We start from the raw sequence: 17871 nt of genomic DNA on the forward strand, positions 1-17871 counted from the left end.
TCCAAACCCGAACTTCCAGGTTCAGCATTCGGGAGGCCGCCGAGAAGCCCCCCGGCTGTTTTAAAAGGTGACAGCTGGGCGGCGGGGCTTCCCAGCGACCTCCCGAACCCAAACGTTTGCCGAACCTCTGGGTTCGGTGTTTGGGAGGCCGCTGGGAAGCCCCGCCGCACAGCTGTCACCTTTTAAAACAGCCGGGGGGCTTCTCGGCGGCCTCCCGAACACCGAACCCGGAAGTTCGGGTTTGGCGTTCGGGTTCAGGAGGACACTGGGAAGCCCCCCGGCTGTTTCAAAAAGCGACAGCCGGGCGGCGGGGCTTCTCGGCGGTGGCGGGTTTGTAAGAAGAAAAAAGTTCGTAAGAAGAGGCAAAAATTTTCTGAAGCCCGGGTTCATATCTCGGGTTGTTCGTAAGATGAGGGGTTCGTATCATGAGGTACCACTGTACATTGTTTGTTACCTAGAATAAATTGTGACCCCAAAAGGCCTAACAGTTCATATGGGGAATTAAAAAGCTTAGATAGAAAGTTAAGGAAAAAGTATACTACATGCATTTGGAAGACCTGCCAAGTCCTTCTAAAATCAGTGGTTCTCAACCTGGGGGTTGAGACCCATTTGGGGGTCGAATGACCATTTTGTAGGGGTCGTCTAAGACCATGGGAAAAGACAAATTTCCCATGGTATTAGGAACTAAAGCTGGTATGCTGCTGCTTTGAACATACATCATCATCATCATCATTATTATTATTATTTATTAGATTTGTATGCCGCCCCTCTCTGCAGACTCGGGGCGGCTCACAAAGTGATAAAAACTGTATACAATGACAAATCTAATATTAAAAGTCTATAATAATAAATCTAACATTAAAAGTCTAAAAAACCCCATTGTTTAAAAATCATACATACGACATACCATACATAAAACTGCATAGGCAAGGGGAGATATCTCAGTTCCCCCATGCTGACAGCAGAGGTGGGTTTTAAGGAGTTTACGAAAGGCAAGGAGGGTGGGGGCAATCCTAATCTCTGGGGGGAGCTGGTTCCAGAGGGTTGGGGCCGCCACAGAGAAGGCTCTTCCCCTGGGTCCCGCCAGCCGACATTGTTTATATCATATCAGCCATTTAATGGGCTTCATTCCACACTGGTTTCCACTGGCAGAACCACATTTTCAGGGCCTTCCAAAAAAGTGTCTGAATGGAGGCCAATCTAATTTCTGGAGGGATGATGTTCCAGAGGGAGGGAGCCCACCACAGACAAGGCCCTTCTTTTTGGTTCCACCAAATGTATCTCCTTAAGAGAAAAGTCCTGCAACATTCCTTATCTCCCAACTTTAGTGGGTTGGGTGCAGGGGTGGGCTACTGCCCGGATGGGGGGGAACGCAGTGGGGTAGCGAAAATGGAGCTTCACCCCAGAGCACCCACTGTAAGCCACGCCTACAGTGTGGTAGTAAATATTTTGGTAGCCCTTCACTGGTCGGGTGGATGTGACCGGCAAGAGACAGTCCTTCATATAACAGATATACAGCTGCGTCTTAGTCTCATATTAATTATATCTCAGACCATGGTGATGGATTATGATCTCCTCCAATGGTTTCATGTAGATGTTGTATAGAAGCAGAAAGAGTACCGAATCCTGAGGGACCCTGCAAAGCAATAGGTGAGGGTTGGATTTAGATTTGGTTAAAAGGCAGTCACCAACTAAGAGAGTGACTGGTGCATGGGAATAAAAGATGCCCTACTCTTTCTTCAGCTTTCTTCTTCCTTGATTAAAATGGAGTCTTTTCAAAATTTCAAACATGCCCCCAATGAACCTCTGGACCTCTTTTGTCCACCATCCTATTTTACAAAGAAGATACATACTCCTTAATGTATTTGAAATTAGAGCAATCTTAATTTTATTTATTTATTGAATACCTTGGGGATCTTTCCTCAGTTGAGTAATTTTATATAAATTGTACAAATATAATTAAGGTTGCTCTAATTTGAAATACAGTATGAAGATCCAAGAATAGCACAAAATGGGTGCACATGTTTGTTTGTTTGTTTTTTTGTTTGTTTACTTATAAGATGCATTTAGTCTTTCCCCCCACATTGTTTTGTCTGCTTCATCCATACTTTATTTGGGGGTAAGGTGGCTGCAGATATAGAGGCAAGAGAAGGATAAACAGAACCAATAGCAAATGCCATGCTAGTATAGTTTCTTTCCAACCCAAGGATGAGTGGATCAGTAGCAATCAGGAAAGACTCTACAAATTGTAGGCAGCCAAATGTTCTGATAGTTTACTCTGGTCCAATCATTGCCTTCTATCCTGCAGGTACAAACGAACTCTTGCTCTGTATCCATTCCAGCTGAATAATGTGGTATTGGTTTCAAAACAGAATGAGGACAGTGTTGTGCAAAATGCCACATGTTGGCTGAATCCATGCAGTAAGCTGGCATTATTTGTCTGTGATACAGAGCTTATAATACTGTTTGCATTGGCAGGCAGTCTTTGTGTATCTGTCCCATAATACATGGCATAATAGCTGTCCCATAATCCTGGGCCTAGAAAGCCTAGAACTAAGACGCCTTAAACAAGATCTAAGTATTGCCCACAAGATCATATGCTGCAACGTCCTGCCTTTCGGCGACTACTTCAGCTTCAACCACAACAACACAAGAGCACACAACAGATTTAAACTTAATATTAACCACTCCAAACTTGACTGTAAAAAATATGACTTCAGTAATCGAGTTGTCGAAGAGTGGAACTCATTACCGGACTCCATAGTGTCATCCCCAAACCCCCAACACTTTACCCTTAGATTATCTACGGTTGACCTATCCAGATTCCTAAGAGGTCAGTACGGGGCGAGTACAAGTGCACTAGAGTGCCTTCCATCCCCTGTCCTATTGCTCTCCTATATCTCCTATACCTTTCTTCTATTCCTATATCTCTTCTTCTATTCTTTCATTGATACGTTCTATTACTATATCTTCTTTTCTATTATTTCTTAGATATATTTTACTATGAGTATCTCCTCTATAACCTTCATCATGTATTTTACTATGTGTATATATATATATATACCCACTAAAACCCTCATTGTGTATTGGACAAAATAAATAAATAAAAAATAAATAAATAATATGGCATAGAGGTCTAATGAATAAGTAATAAATAAATAAAAATGTGCTGGAGTAAGAATACTGCATGACAAATTGACAGTTTCTGTCTTTGCACAGCCACCAGAAAGAAAATTATGTGTGTTTACCACTTTTAGCACTCTCCTATCATAGTTTATTGAAAAGTAAAATAGTCAGTCAGATCCTGTTATCAGTGATTGAGGCTCTAGGATGAAACAACGATAGTATCTGGATGTGATGTAGGGAAGAAAACACCATTGTAATCGTTGCAGCAAGGTAGGAAAGCAGTATTATTATTATTTTCTATCACATTTTTTTGTCACTAGAATTTGCAGATTTGTTGCAATATGCAGGATGTGTGAAACTAAATTTATTTTAGATGGTTCTCATTTTGTCAAGCCTTTGACCTCAAGCAAAAGAGGCAAAATCTAACAGAAGGAAGAGCTCAACCAGTGGAACCTCTGGCATCACTCAGAAGAAAAGCAGGGGTGAAATGCTACCGGTCCAGTCCGGTTTGGGCATAGCCTTAGCAGTGGCTGCCAGTGGCTCAGACAACTGGTAACAACGTTAGCACGAAGCTTGGTCCACCCACCTGGATGTTGCCATTTTTTTAACCTTCTGCACATGTGCAGAGGGTATGAAAACACACACTTTCAAATCGGTCAGGAAGGTAAATAGATTTCACCACTGATTAAAAGATGTGCTGTTCATCCAGAGCCAGGGTGGCACAGTGGTTAGAATCAGTGGTGAAATCCAAATATTTTTACTACAGGTTCTGTGGGCGTGGCTTGGTGTGCATGGTGTGGCTTGATGGGCGTGGCAGGGAAGAATATTGCAAAATCTCCATTCCCACCCTGCTCTGGAGCCAGCCAGAGGAAGTATTTGCCGGTTCTCCAAACTACTCAAAATTTCCTCCAGAACCTGTCAGACACATCATTCGGAACCTGCTGGATTTCACTCCTGGTTAGAATGCACTATTGCATGGCTAACTCATTGCTCACTCCAGGAGTTTGATTCTGACCGGCTCAGAATTGTCTCAGCCTTCCATCCTTCCGAGGTGGGTAAAATGAGGACCCAGATTGTTGAGGGCACTAGGCTGATTCTGTAAACTGCTTTACAAAGGGGTGTAAATCTCTGTGAAGCAGTATATAAATTTAAGTGCTCTTGCTTTTGCTTATTCTGCTACGCACACAATGGCTGTGGCTGCTGGTTCTCCACATCAGGGCACCTAAGGGAAGGGGTGGGCTGCTATCCGATTCCGGAATGCTAAATTGGGCTTGCCATAGTGGTTCTTGAGAGCTTGCGGGGCCAGCACAATTTGCACCTGTGGAGATAGCAAAATCGCTCATGGAGTTGCAGGTGCGCCCGTGTTTCAGCATGCATGGAAGCAAATAAACCTCACCGAAACATGGGCGCACCTGCGGCTCCGTGTGCGATTTTGCTATCTCCACAGGTGCAGAAGCAAAATCACACTGGCCCTACAAGCAATCACGAGCCCTGGCAGCGAGCCCAATTTAGTGTTCCGGCTAGCAGCCCACCCCTGCCTCAGGACATGCACATCCTTGCATTGCGCAAGTGCGCCTTCTGTTCTTGGTGGTGGATTTCAGAAGCAGCTCCTGAATGGTGCCGTTCCAACGATTGCTTCAAGGCAAAAGACCCACTGGGCATGCGCAAGCTCTCCGTCTCACCTAAAGTGAGTCTACGGAGAGGGGCGGCATACAAATCAAATCAAATCAGATCAGATCAGATCAAATAAATGAATGAATGAATGAATGAATGAATAAATAAATAAATAAATAAATAAATAAATGTCTCTTTTTGGATCCCAGCCAGCACATGCTTTTCACAGCAGACCCAAAGGCAGAGCAGTACCTCAAGGGTGGAGGGGAGCCATTGTTTCCCCTGCTTTCCAGATGTTCAACATCAGCCTTTTCCTCCCGTCTCCCAGGCCTTCTCCCTCTGGCCCTCGGAGAGGGTTCCCCCCCCTTCTCGATAGGTCTCAGAAACTCTTCCCGTCATGATTTACCCCGGCTGGAAGTCAGTGGCGTTTTCCCCCTTTCTGCCCTTCCTTCCCCTGCACCAAACATGCAATACATTCCTTTATGCAGGTTTCCATAGAGTTAAACTGTTCCTATTTTTTTTTCTCCTTTCCTTAAAGAGGTCAGCAAAAAGTCGTACAATAGGGGTCTCGTGTTCATGAACTGTGAAGGAATTTTTTTTTTTTAATTTCCCATGGTGGGGTTGGAGTGCAGCAAAAAAAAAAAACAAAGAAAGAAACTTGGGGGTGGGGGTGGAAAGACAAATAAAACAGGCGAGAGACTTTGGAGGGGGGGGTGTCATTTGTAAAGACGTGTTGTCTTCTTGATCCCCAGTTAAAACGTGCTATTTCTCCTCCTCTCCCTCCACGTTCCTTTTATTTCGATTAAAGTTATTTCAAACCCGCTCCCCAGCTTTAATCGCTTCAATCCGACTAAGCTGCCCCCTTTTTTTAAAAAAAATAAAAATAAACGAAGGATTGTATATATTTCCTTGGCATCGGGGAAATCCCTCGGACTGTGTAGGTTCATATTATCGAGACAAGCCTTCTTTCAGAAGTAAATGCCATTCTTGCATAGGGAAGTACTTTTAGGCCTAAAGGGGTTAAGAAGGCCTCCTTCCATTCAGAAACATGCAGGGGTCCCACCGTAGCTGGTCCAGCCTTTAAAAATCTTTCCAGCTCTTTCCCCCCCCCCCCTTTCCCTCCCCTCTCCTTGTAACAAATCTGTACGACTGCCACCAGGACATAAGAAGTGTGTGCCTGTCACAGAAATAGAGTTTTACTTTTTCCAACTTGTTGTAGAGCGGCAGGGTATAAATACAAGCTAACTCCAACTCGGACTAAGAGCCTTTTGCTTAAAATAAGGGGGCGACTTCCCAAGACTTTGGAAGCCAAACAAGGTCCAGATCAGATTGCACCACTGAGCAAGGTGGAAAGGACACCGAGAAAACAGGTGTAGCTGCTTCCTTTGTTTCAGCAGTTCTTCTTCTTCTTCTTCTTCTTTTAAAAAGTCAAGCACAGCCACACCCACACCCGAGTCAATTGTCGGTATTTCCTCCGGAGCTAACCCGAGATGTCCTTTTTCAAACTCTTCATGCGATGGATATGGGTATGGATGTTGTCTTGGGACCGCCTGATCTTGTTGCTTCTGCAGCTCCTGCTCGAAAGCACAGCTTTGCCTCCCATCCGCTATTCCCACGCTGGGATATGTCCCAACGATATGAATCCCAATCTCTGGGTTGACGCACAGAGTACCTGTGGGAGAGAGTGTGACGCCGACCTGGTGAGTGATACCCTTTCTCTTCCCTCTGCTTAATGCCGAAAGTCACTTATAAATAGACACCGGTTGCTTAAGGGCTGTTTATCGTAGCAAGCTGTGGGTGTTTTTCTCTGGGAACAGAAGAGGGATATTCAGTAGGAGGGAGGGAGGGGGGAAGGACTTTGGGAGCGAAGTAGAACTTGCTAGGGAGAAAGGAACCAGGATCTGAAAACCTGCAAGGACTTCTGATCTTGTAGCTCACACCCGGATCCGATAATCCCGCTGGGACCAAGGCAGGGGTCACCGGCTTGCCGTGGTTACAACCTCATGCATGAATCAGCCCTTTGAATTACATCTGGAGCAACATCACGAAAGGTCTGCTTTAATCATCACAAGGGCAGGATGATCAAGGGGGAAAAGCCAGCCAGTGGCCATGTGAAGTTCTTAGCATGAGGTTCTGCCTGACTGTCTCGCTGCCCTGCAGAGCCCCCTCCCCGGCTTATCTTAATTGCCTCAATCTTCCAGAGATGCCCCTCCTTCCCCTCCGTCCAACCCCTGCTGCCTCAGGGCTCTTGAAATTGCCAGCCTGATGGGTGTTTGACTGCTTTGAGATGTACAAGTTTTCTTCCCGGAGGCAGCTGTGTGCTCAAGGTTGACTCAGCCTTCCATCCTTCCGAGGTGGGTAAAATGAGGACTTGGATTGTGGGGGCAATAGGCTGGCTCTGTTAAAAAGTGCTATTGCTAACATGTTGTAAGCCGCCCTGAGTCTAAGGAGAAGGGTGGCATAAAAATCAAATAAATAAATTGCCTCCCAGGGAAAAGTCCTCATCTGTACCTATTTCAAAATCCAGTACAGGTATAAAAAGGACAGCTTGGCGATTCCAGAGGCAAATGCGCTTGAGACAGTAGGTTACATGCTGCTTCTTGAGAAGTTGGCCTTGCTAGCTCAACTTCACTTCTCTATACTCCTTTGTTGTCTCTCTGCCTCCTGGGCCAGCCCAGAAGAATAGAGTTAGTTAGTTAGTTAGTTAGTTAGTTAGTTAGTTAGTTAGTTAGTTAGTTAGTTAGTTAGTTAGTTAGTTAGTTAGTTTGTTTGTTTGTTTGTTTGTTTGTTTGTTTGTTTGTTTATTTATTTATTTATTTATTTATTTATTTATTTATTTATTTATTTATTTATTTATTTATTTATTTATTTATTTATTTATTTATTTATTTATTTATTTATTTATTTATTTATTTATTTATTTATTTATTTATTTATTTATTTATTTATTTATTTAGATTTGTATGCCGCCCCTCTCCGCAGGCCCGGGGCGGCTGTCATTGGCCGATAGCTTTTGGAGAAGACTCCTGATGCAACCTGTGATGTAGGAGGCTGGTTTAGTGTTAAAAGGAGGCACGGCCTACTTGACAGGCGTGGGGCAAACAAATATCAATGCAGGGTGATTAAACCACAACTCAATGCAATATGGCAAAGGGTAAGGAAGGTATAAATCCAAAGGGGAGGATCACTTTATAAATGAATGGCCAAGGATGTACAGTATTATAATCAATTAATTGGGTTGTAGCTAAACCAAGAAAACACAGGACTGAATTTATTTTTATTTATTTTTATTTGACTTCTATGCCTCCCAATCTCAAAGGACTTGCGTTTTCAAGAAAAAGAAGAACGTTGCAATTTCAGGGGATATATACAAGGCGCTGATGTGGAAAAGAACCAACATCGAATTCTAGAAAGTCTAAATCAAGCATTACAGTGTCATATCATATCCCCAGCACAGTGATGGGCTCCTATAGAAACGGTCAGGAACAGAGTTCCGGTAGCAAAATTTGGAGCTACACCCCAGAGCACCCAATTTGCACTGAAATATGTTGAAACAATATGCATAAGCCACGCCCACAGTGTGATTGTAAAAATTTTGCTAGCCCATCACTGCCCCTGCATTTCTGGAAGGTCCGATTACAAAGGATAGTGGTAGCGGCAAGGTTGAAATCCAGCGGGTTCTGACAGATTCTGGAGAACCGGCAGTGGAAATTTTAAATTGTTCAGAAAATTGGCAAATACCAACTCTGTCTGGCCCCACAATGGGGTGAAAATGGGGATTTTGCAATATCCTTTCCACAGGAGTGGGGAGGGAATGGGGATTTTGCAGTATCCTTTCCCTACCATGCTTACCAAGCCACACCAGGTCCAACAAGCCATGCCCACAGAACCGGGAGTAAAAAAAAATGGATTTCATCACTGCGTAGCAGTGATATCTCACTCTGGTGTTTGAGGTTGGAACCCAGTGGAACCCAGGATCAAATTCTCTGCCTATTAATGCAAAAGTCACCTTGTCGGATAAGCTATGTGATAGTTTAGGCAAGTTATGTTTTCTTTTACTTATTTGTTTTGTTTTGCTCTTTTGATGAAAGGTATAACTAGAAAGAGTACCAGCTGGACAAGGTAAGAATGAATGTGTGACTCTGTGGTTGGCTGACTTGCCTTGCCTACTCACCTCTTTCCCAACCTGATGCTAGATACACATCACTTATGTCAGCTGGAACCACTTTTTTTGCAAAACGACTCCCTGATCAGACACCAACAGAAAAGCCACAAAACAGAGGGCAGAATAGTGGAATAAGGGAGGAGTGAGGTTATACCCAGCCAGACAAGCTGGGGAGATGCCACAAGATTTCCACAAAGTTAGGCTAGGTGAGAAATGATCTGAGTAGTTTTGGTACACTGAAATCAGTTTCGGGACGCTGAAATCAAATCAAATTTTCTTCCATAAAGACATTTCCTTTTATGAGCAGGGAAGATCTAGATTTAGTTGTGACTTAACAAGCCATATACCTGTTCAGCTGGGTCTTGATCATTTTGGAAATGATGATCAAGCTGTCAAGCAGTAAATTGAGCCTATTTTTGGAGGCACTCCCAAAGGGGTTAGTTGAGCTACTGAAAGAAAACAATAAAACAGTGAATAATACAAAAGCTGCATCTAGACATTCATCTGGGTGGCCATGCTTATTGCAGGCTCTGCCGTTTTGCTCCTTACAAATCGTACAGTACATCTTTTGATTGATGGACCAGATTTCCATTAGCTACAAGACAACACATAAAAATATTCACAGCTATGCAATTTTCTTTTCGTTCATTACAAGCTTTTTTGTGGAGGGGGAGCAATTTGTTGGCCGCAAACTATTTATTCAAACCCAGTTATGTAATAAAGAAATGGAATAAATGCGCCATCAAGACTTCTTTAGAAATCTGAATGTCTTTCAGATATGCTGAGAGATAAATTATTATTTTTATTATTTTTATTATTTTTTTAAAAAGTTTTTATTTACAAGTATACAAAACATAAAAGACAATGATAACAGTTGATAATTGAAACCTAATACATTACAATATGTCTGCATATAAAAAAATAACAATCAATAAACATATAGACTTACAAAAACAGGATAGAGAGAGAGTAGAGGGAAGAAGAAGGGGAAAGAAAAAGAAGAGACGCAAAAGAGAGGAGAGAAAAAGAAAGAGAGAAAAGGGTGGGCGAGTGTACAGTGGAGCTGTGTTAAGAATATGAACTAGTTTTAGATTTAATAGCTCATTACCTTAGATCAAGATTAGTAGTATAGATAGGTAGAAGCAAGCGTTGAATAAATCACGGTATAGAGATTTTGGAACTAGAAGTTAAATTTCATATTTATATATCTAATATCTCTTACAACTATTGGAGAAAAAGAGGAGAGGTTTTATACCAGATTTGTATCTGTATATTCACAGCTATGCAATTTTCTTTTCGTTCATTATGAGCTTTTTGAGGGAGGGGGAGCAATTTGTTGGGCGCAAACTATTTATTCAAACCCAGTTATGTATTAAAGAAATGGAATAAATGCACCATCAAGACTTCTTTAGAAATCTGAATGTCTTTCAGATATGCTGAGAGATAAATTATTGATGTAAATTATCTAGGTATAATACTTGGAATCTCCAGATAGAATCGGAAAAACCATAAAGTCTTTTACCCATTTATGCTATCAGTACTGATAGGTGGGCAGTTTTGGTCAGGAGAATTCAAGATAACAATTGGATGGTAGCAAAGAAACACATGAATTAACTGCTACATTCTAGTCCTCATCCAGATTTCTCAGATGACTTCCAGTATAGGCCACACCAGATGAACCAATAGTAGAAGGTAACTTTTTATGATGTTGTGCCTCTCATCATTCCTTCTGAGTATTATGAGAGTTATATTTAATATATTGAGGTGGGGAGGGGTGTGCCAAGGTGTAGAAGGCTGAATTCTCTTCCATCAATATGAGTTCACATTACCCAAGAGTTAAGTATAATGTGGAACAATTTGATAAAATGTACCAAAATGAATGCACGCCCAATTTTCTATAAAAGCACAGAAATGCAGGTTTAATTCTTACCGTATTCCAATAGAAGGTGATTTCTAACTTTCCTAATTGTAGTTGCCTTACTTTTGGTGCAATTTGAAAACTTAATAGAAATTATGACTTGGTTTCCTCTACTAAGCTGAAATTGGGGCTCTGCAGAGAATTATGTTCTACAACTGGAAGATTTAGAACCTATAAGTCCTCCCCTCCCACATTTAATAAATTTGCAATTTTTCATCAGTTCTTATAAAAACGAACCCCATACAATTTTCACTTACTCCAACTTTCTTCAAAGGAAACCTCTACAGCAGAGTTTCCCAACCTTGGCAACTTGGAAATATCTGGACTTCAACTCCCAGAATTCCCCAGCCAGCATTCGCTGGCTGGGGGATTCTGGGAGTTGAAGTCCAAATATCTCCAAGTTGCCAAGGTTGTGAAACACTGCTCTACAGGACTGAGGAACATGATTGTTCTAAAGAGCTAAACTCTGCCATATTTTGAATCTGAATCACACAGCAGGAGAAACTAGTCCGGGCACTGGGGAAAAAAAAATTAAAAAGCATTTCAATAATAACAAAGGACATGTGGGAGCTTGTTGCAAGAACAATAGATAAAACGATCCAGATTTTATAGGCATGATCTCAGACCCAGTAACCATCATAAATATGAATCAGTTGCCAAGCATATGAATTTTGATCACATGATCTTGGGGATGCTGCAAAGGTTGTAACTGTGAAAAATTGTCATCAGTCACTTATCTCAGTGGCGCTGTAACTTTAAAGGGTCACTAAATGAACCGTTGTAGGTCAAGGTGTATAGAATGGAATGGAATTGAATAGGATAGGACGGGACGGGACAGAATAGAATGGAATGGAATGGAATGGAATGGAATAGAATAGAATTCTTTTATTGGCCAAGAGTGTGATTGGACACACAAGGAATTTGTCTTTGGTTCATAATAGGCTCTCGATGTACATAAAAGAAAAGATACATTTGTCAAGAATCAAGAGGTACAACACTTAAGGATTGTCATAGGATACAAATAAGCAATCAGGAAACAAACAATGTTACCGGTAATATAAATAATAAGGATACAATCAACAAGTTACAGTCATACAGTGATAAGAGGGGGGAGATTGGAATGTCATTGGAATGTTGTAGATGCCATTTGGAATGTTGTAGTCTTACATGGAAGAGTTATTATATAAGTGAAAATAAATACAAATCTGTATCATATGTAACAAAAGGAAATGTGCTATCAGCTATCAAGTAATTCTTCAAATATTAATTGAGGTCTCAACTATCAAAACACCCTGGAAGATAAGAGGGATACTTATGTTATCATCTAAGTTTTTGAGATACAATGTTTAAAATATGGTATACAGTAGTCCCTCGCTATACCGCGCTTCACCTACTGCGGCTTCACTTCATTGCGGGGTTTCAAGAAATATTAATGAGAAAAATCATTCGCGGATCTTCGCTGGTTCGCGGGTTTCTGAGGAAGTCAATCGGCAGATTTAAACAGCCCGCGGAACTTGATCGGCAGGTTTTTCAAAAAAAAAAAATCTAAAATTGTAAATACTGTATTTAAATACTGTATCTAAAATAAATACTGTGTGGGAAGGGTTTATAAACACTTAAAACAATGAAAACTTACCAAACAATTACAATATAAATACTTAAATAAGTACTATCAGTCGATAAATTCCCCATCGCGGCCGGGTCTGGAACGTAACACCAGCGATAGGTGAGGTCTTACTGTATTGTAAAACAGAGATCTTCAAACTTGGCAACTTTAAGGCTTGTGGACTTCAACCAGAATAGCATAGCTGGCTAGAGAATTATGGGAGTTGAAGTCCACAAGTCTTAAAGTTGCCAAGGTTGGGGACCTCTGTAAAAGGATGCATTTACTTGTACAATGAGGATGCTCATATTGCACTGCTGGCTGAAACAAAGCATCTGCCTTATAAAGGAATACTAATAGTCATGGCACCCACAAGGAAACAGACTTGGCAGAGAGGGGCAATAGACATCATATGAGTCATGATGTCACTGCACAAATAACACACAATGAGGTCATTTGTGGCAAACCACATCATTTGTGTGTTTATGTCATTATACATGAAGCATAACTGTGGCTTTTACCTGATGCCTTTCCCAGTATTTTAGTCTTTTGCTGTACTTTTGTGTGTGTGTGTGTGTGTGAAAGAGAACAGAAAGTGCTTTTTGGGCTTCCTATGAATTGTTTTTCTCAGCTTCTTTGTTCTAAAGCCAAGCAAAACAAAACACGTAACACAGTTCTATTTCTATTGCTCAGAAACAAGCCCCACCAATTTAAATGGCATTTATTATTTAGTAAGTGTATCTGGGTGCATATATAAACTTTGGTGAAGTTACTTGACCAAATTTATCATAAATACAAAACAATATTCATGCTCATGGATAAATCTCCCTTTACCTTCCAAGTAAGCATTCAAGTATTTCTCTGCTTGTTCTAGAATGTTAGCCACCAGCCATCTCTTAAAAATCAAATCAACGTTACAAGAAGTTGTGTGCATGACTAAAAGAAAAGACAAAATGGTCATCAATTATTTCCATTCACCATTTCAGTGTAATTGCATTTCAACTAGATGTAATGATCAGTGAGATGCAGGCAAAGAAATGCTTAAGGTTATTGTATACTGCTCAAAAAAATAAAGGGAACACTCAAAAAACACATCCTATATCTGAATGAATGAAATATTCTCATTGAATACTTTGTTCTGTACAAAGTTCAGTGTGCACAACGACATGTGAAATTGATTGTCAATCAGTGTTGCTTCCTAAGTGGACAGTTTGATTTCACAGAAGTTTGATTTACTTGGAGTTATATTGTGTTGTTTAAGTGCTCCCTTTATTTTGTTTGAGCAGTGTAGTTTTTGTTGCACGCATTAGGGGGGAAAAAACCAATGTTGCCCTGTCTCTTTCTCTGCTACGTCCCCACCACCACCACCACCACCACCACAAATGCTGCCTTCATCTATTTGGCAATCCAGCAAGAAGGTGGGCTTGAGATGCCCTTGGCTACAACAAAATTAAATGTGCACGTGTCACCTTAATCTGGTGTCATTTAAGGGAGGCCTCTTATGGTGTAAATCTGTCTCTGACACCCGTGGAGGGAAGTCAGGTGATTGTTGTGGTGTTTGGGGAGGAAGACAACAGAGGGTAGGATAAAGGTGAGCCATAAACTTGGTGGAATTGCTTCCTGCTAGCTCTAGGGTGGATGGAGATCTCTGTAAAGAAGAAAGAGCCATAAATTCCATCCTCACCAGCCTTTTACCTCTTCATACATAGAAGTTCCTCTACTGCCATGATGGCAAACCTACGGCACACATGCCACAGGTGGCACGCGGAGCCATATCAGAAGGCATGTGAAGTGTTGCCCCATGTGAGCTCCAGTGCACATGGGCGTGCTGACTATCTGATTTTCGGTCCTGGGGAAAACCGTTTTGCCCTCTGGAGGCTTCAGGGAACCTCCCCTGAAGCCCTGGAGTGCAAAAAACCGTCCAATGGGCAAACAGGAACTTTGGAAAAATGGACTTCCGGTTTGCCCGTTGTGCTATTTTTCTTACTCCGGGGCTTCAGGAAGCTTCCCTGAAGGCTCTGGAGTGTGAAAAACAGCACAATGGGCAAACCGGAAGTCCATTTTTCCAAAGTTCCTGTTTGCCCATTGGACGGTTTTTTTCATTGTCCGAGACTTCAGTGAGGCCTGTCCGCGTGTGGGGATGGGGGGATTGTGCACATGTGCAGGGACAGTGCAGGGGGAGCACATGCGTGTAGGGGAGGGAATGGGTGTGGGCACATGCACACACACCCTTTTAGTATGCAAAACCAAAAAGGGTTCTCCATCACTGCTCTACTGCCTTCAGTCCATAAGCTGGAACAGTGTTTCTCAACTTCAACAACTTTAAGGGCCTGGACTTTAACTCCCAGAATCCCCCAGCCAGTATGGGGAAATCTGGGAGATGAGATACAAACTTCTTCAAATTGCAAAGCTGAGGAACACTAGAATGGGGCTTATTGATTATATACGCACTTTGATTTATGATGGTCTAACTCCAAAGAACAAACAGCCTTTTGTCTGTTCTAGAAATACCTTAGGGAATTTTAACAAACATACAGTGGTACCCCTACTTAAGAACTTAATTTGTTCCGTGATCAGGTTCTTAAGTAGAAACGTTCTTAAGTAGAAGCAATTTTCCCCATAGGAATCAATGTAAAAGCAAATAATGCATGCAAAACCATTAGGAAAGAAATGAAAGTTCAGAATTTGGGTGGGAGGAGGAGGAGGGAGTAGAGGAGGAGGTCAGTCACTGCCGAAGGAAGGTGAGGTGAGGGGAATAAAAAAAATCCAAAACTTTAAGGCTTAAAAAAAATCAGAGGGACTCTGAGGTACCCCCGGCGTGAGGCTGCCTCCCATACACTGCCTCCCATACACTGGCTGCTGCTGCTGCTACCTGCTGCCTCTTCCTTCCCATGCTGAAGGGCTCCCCTCTCCTCTTGCTCACTCACTTTGTAGCCAGCACCTTTCCTTCACTGTGGTGACTCCTCAGCTGCCCAGAGCGAAGGAGCGTTTCTTTTCTCTGGGCGCTGGCAAAGGTTTATTCCCTGTCCAAGTGCCCAGAGAAAGGAAAATGCTTGGTTCACTCTGGACTGCCAAAGCCTCCTTAAGCTGCCAAAGCCTCTGGACTGCCAATGCCTCTGGCAGCCCAAATGGCCGGGATTAAAGGAGGAATAGCAGGAAACTGGCCAGGCCTTTGTGCTGCTCTCAAATTTCCTTGGAAATTTTTCCGGGCTCGGGTTCTTAAGTAGAAAATGGTTCTTAAGTAGAGGCAAAAAAATCTTGAACACCTGGTTCTTATCTAGAAAAGTTCTTAAGTAGAGGTGTTCTTAAGTAGAGGTACCACTGTATATTGCCATTCTTGGCTACCTGATAATAATGACCATACCGGCAAAAGTTGGGTGATGCTGCTCTTTCATGAGAGTAAGATCTCTGACATTAACAGAGTTACTGACTTGATGAGGGTCCTTATTTACCCACAAATACTTTTTATCACATGTCTTTTCTTTTACCTTAGGAGTGTGAGACTTTCGAGAAATGTTGCCCTAACGTTTGTGGAACACGAAGTTGTGTTGCAGCCCGGTACATGGATGTGAGAGGGAAGAAAGGACCCGTCGGGATGCCCAAAGAAGCCACGTGTGACCGATTCATGTGCCTCCAGCAAGGGTCAGAATGTGATATCTGGGACGGGCAACCTGTCTGCAAATGCAAAGACAGGTGTGAAAAGGAGCCAAGTTTTACATGCGCGTCCGACGGGCTCACCTACTACAACAAGTGCTACATGGACGCAGAAGCATGTACCAAAGGCATCACCCTCAATGTGGTGACTTGCCGCTATCATCTCACCTGGCCAAACACCAGCCCTGTCCCAGCAGAGACCACAGCCCCACCCACAACTGCTTACTTGGAGACTACCATCACCGACATCCTCGCACCTGTTTTAGTCAACAGCCCAACCCATCAGTCGGTCTATGTGGGAGACACAGTTAGCTTTCTTTGTGATGTCACCGGTCGGCCTAAACCAGAAATCACTTGGGAGAAGGAGACTGAGAATAAGGAGAAATTAATTATGAGGCCTAACGATGTCCAGGGAAATACCGTTGTCACCAATATTGCCCAGCTGGTCATCTATAACACGCAACTCCAAGATGCGGGGATTTACACCTGCACAGCCCAAAACGTTGGTGGTGCTTTAAGGGTTGACTTTCCATTGTCGGTCCGAGGAGGAGGAGCTCCCTCTCCAGAATCAGGGCAGAACAAAACTCACTTTCCGACCAATGAATGCCTGCAGCAACCCGACAGCGAAGACTGCGGAGAAGAGCAAACCAGGTGGTATTATGACGCCAAGAAAAACAACTGCTTTACTTTCATTTATGGGAACTGTAATAGCAACCTCAATCATTTTGAGACCTACGAGAGCTGTATGTTGACATGCATGAATGGCCCCGTCAACATCTGCAACTTGCCGGCCCTGCAAGGTCACTGCAAAGCCTACGAGCCCCGGTGGGCATACAACAGCTTGACAAAACAATGCCAGTCTTTCATTTACGGAGGCTGTGGAGGCAACGAGAACAATTTTGAAAGCCGAGATGCCTGCGAGGAATCGTGCCCTTTCCCTCGGGATAGGCTCTGTAAAGTCTGCAAGGCTTGCAAACCCCGGCAAAAGCTGGTGACCAGCTTCTGCAAAAGCGATTTTGTGATCCTTGGCCGCGTCATGGAGCTGACCGAGGACCAAGATTCTGGCCATGCGCTGGTGATGGTGGAGGAGATTCTGAAGGATGAGAAAATGGGGCTTCAGTTCCTGGGGAGGGAGCCTTTGGAAATCACCTTGTTAAACATGAACTGGAGCTGTCCATGCCCCAACATCACAGCGACGGACGGCCAGCTCATCATCATGGGGGATGTCTACAATGGAATGGCCGTTTTGCAACCGGATAGTTTTGTGGGGGCCTCAAGTGTCCGACGCATTCGAAAACTTCGTGAGGTCATTCACAAGAAAACCTGTGAGCTACTAAAAGAGTTCTTAGGACTGCACTAAGGCCCCGAGAGTAGGCTTTCCAACATCTGTGCATTATATATTGCTAACAAACAATAGGTTTACCCTAAAAACGCCCTGTGTAACTCTCGTTTGCTGATATATGTTATGTATTACATATGAAGGGATGAATGGCGTGTAGCAGAGAGACAGGTGTCTTTTTGACAAATATTTTAAAATAGCAGTAAACAGCTATTAATCTTTAGATTTCGATTGATCTATTGCTCTAGAAAGGCCATCTGGTGTTTATCGCTTGCTAACAATGCGATTTTCATCATATATTTTTTAAAAACAAAACAGTTCCACAGCATTTGCCCAGAGCTAAAAGATGCAAAAACACTTACCCTATAGAGCTCTTGTTTGGAATAAAGAGATGTTTGTGAAAAGCATCTGAAATGCATCCCACTCTTCAGTATATTGAAAAAGAATATGTA

General features: G+C 42.6%; 1 protein-coding gene across 2 annotated transcripts in view; it reads left to right on the forward strand.

Moving 5' to 3' along the window:
* WFIKKN2 (WAP, follistatin/kazal, immunoglobulin, kunitz and netrin domain containing 2) overlaps positions 1–17854 on the forward strand; it is a 54754-nt gene extending 36900 nt beyond the window's left edge. Inside the window, exons 1-2 of one of the 2 annotated variants that reach the window (XM_070740117.1) lie at positions 6272–6440; positions 15920–17854. In XM_070740117.1, the coding sequence (XP_070596218.1) occupies positions 6273–6440; positions 15920–17440 (1689 nt within the window). In that variant the 5' untranslated portion in view covers position 6272 and the 3' untranslated portion in view covers positions 17441–17854. Of the gene's footprint in view, positions 1–6271; positions 6441–15919 lie in introns of those variants that run through there. The other variant, XM_070740118.1, reaches the window with a different exon arrangement.
* Positions 17855–17871: the final 17 nt, after the last annotated feature.

The sequence above is a fragment of the Erythrolamprus reginae genome, chromosome 2 (genome assembly GCF_031021105.1).
Source record: "Erythrolamprus reginae isolate rEryReg1 chromosome 2, rEryReg1.hap1, whole genome shotgun sequence".
NCBI lineage: Eukaryota > Metazoa > Chordata > Lepidosauria > Squamata > Dipsadidae > Erythrolamprus > Erythrolamprus reginae.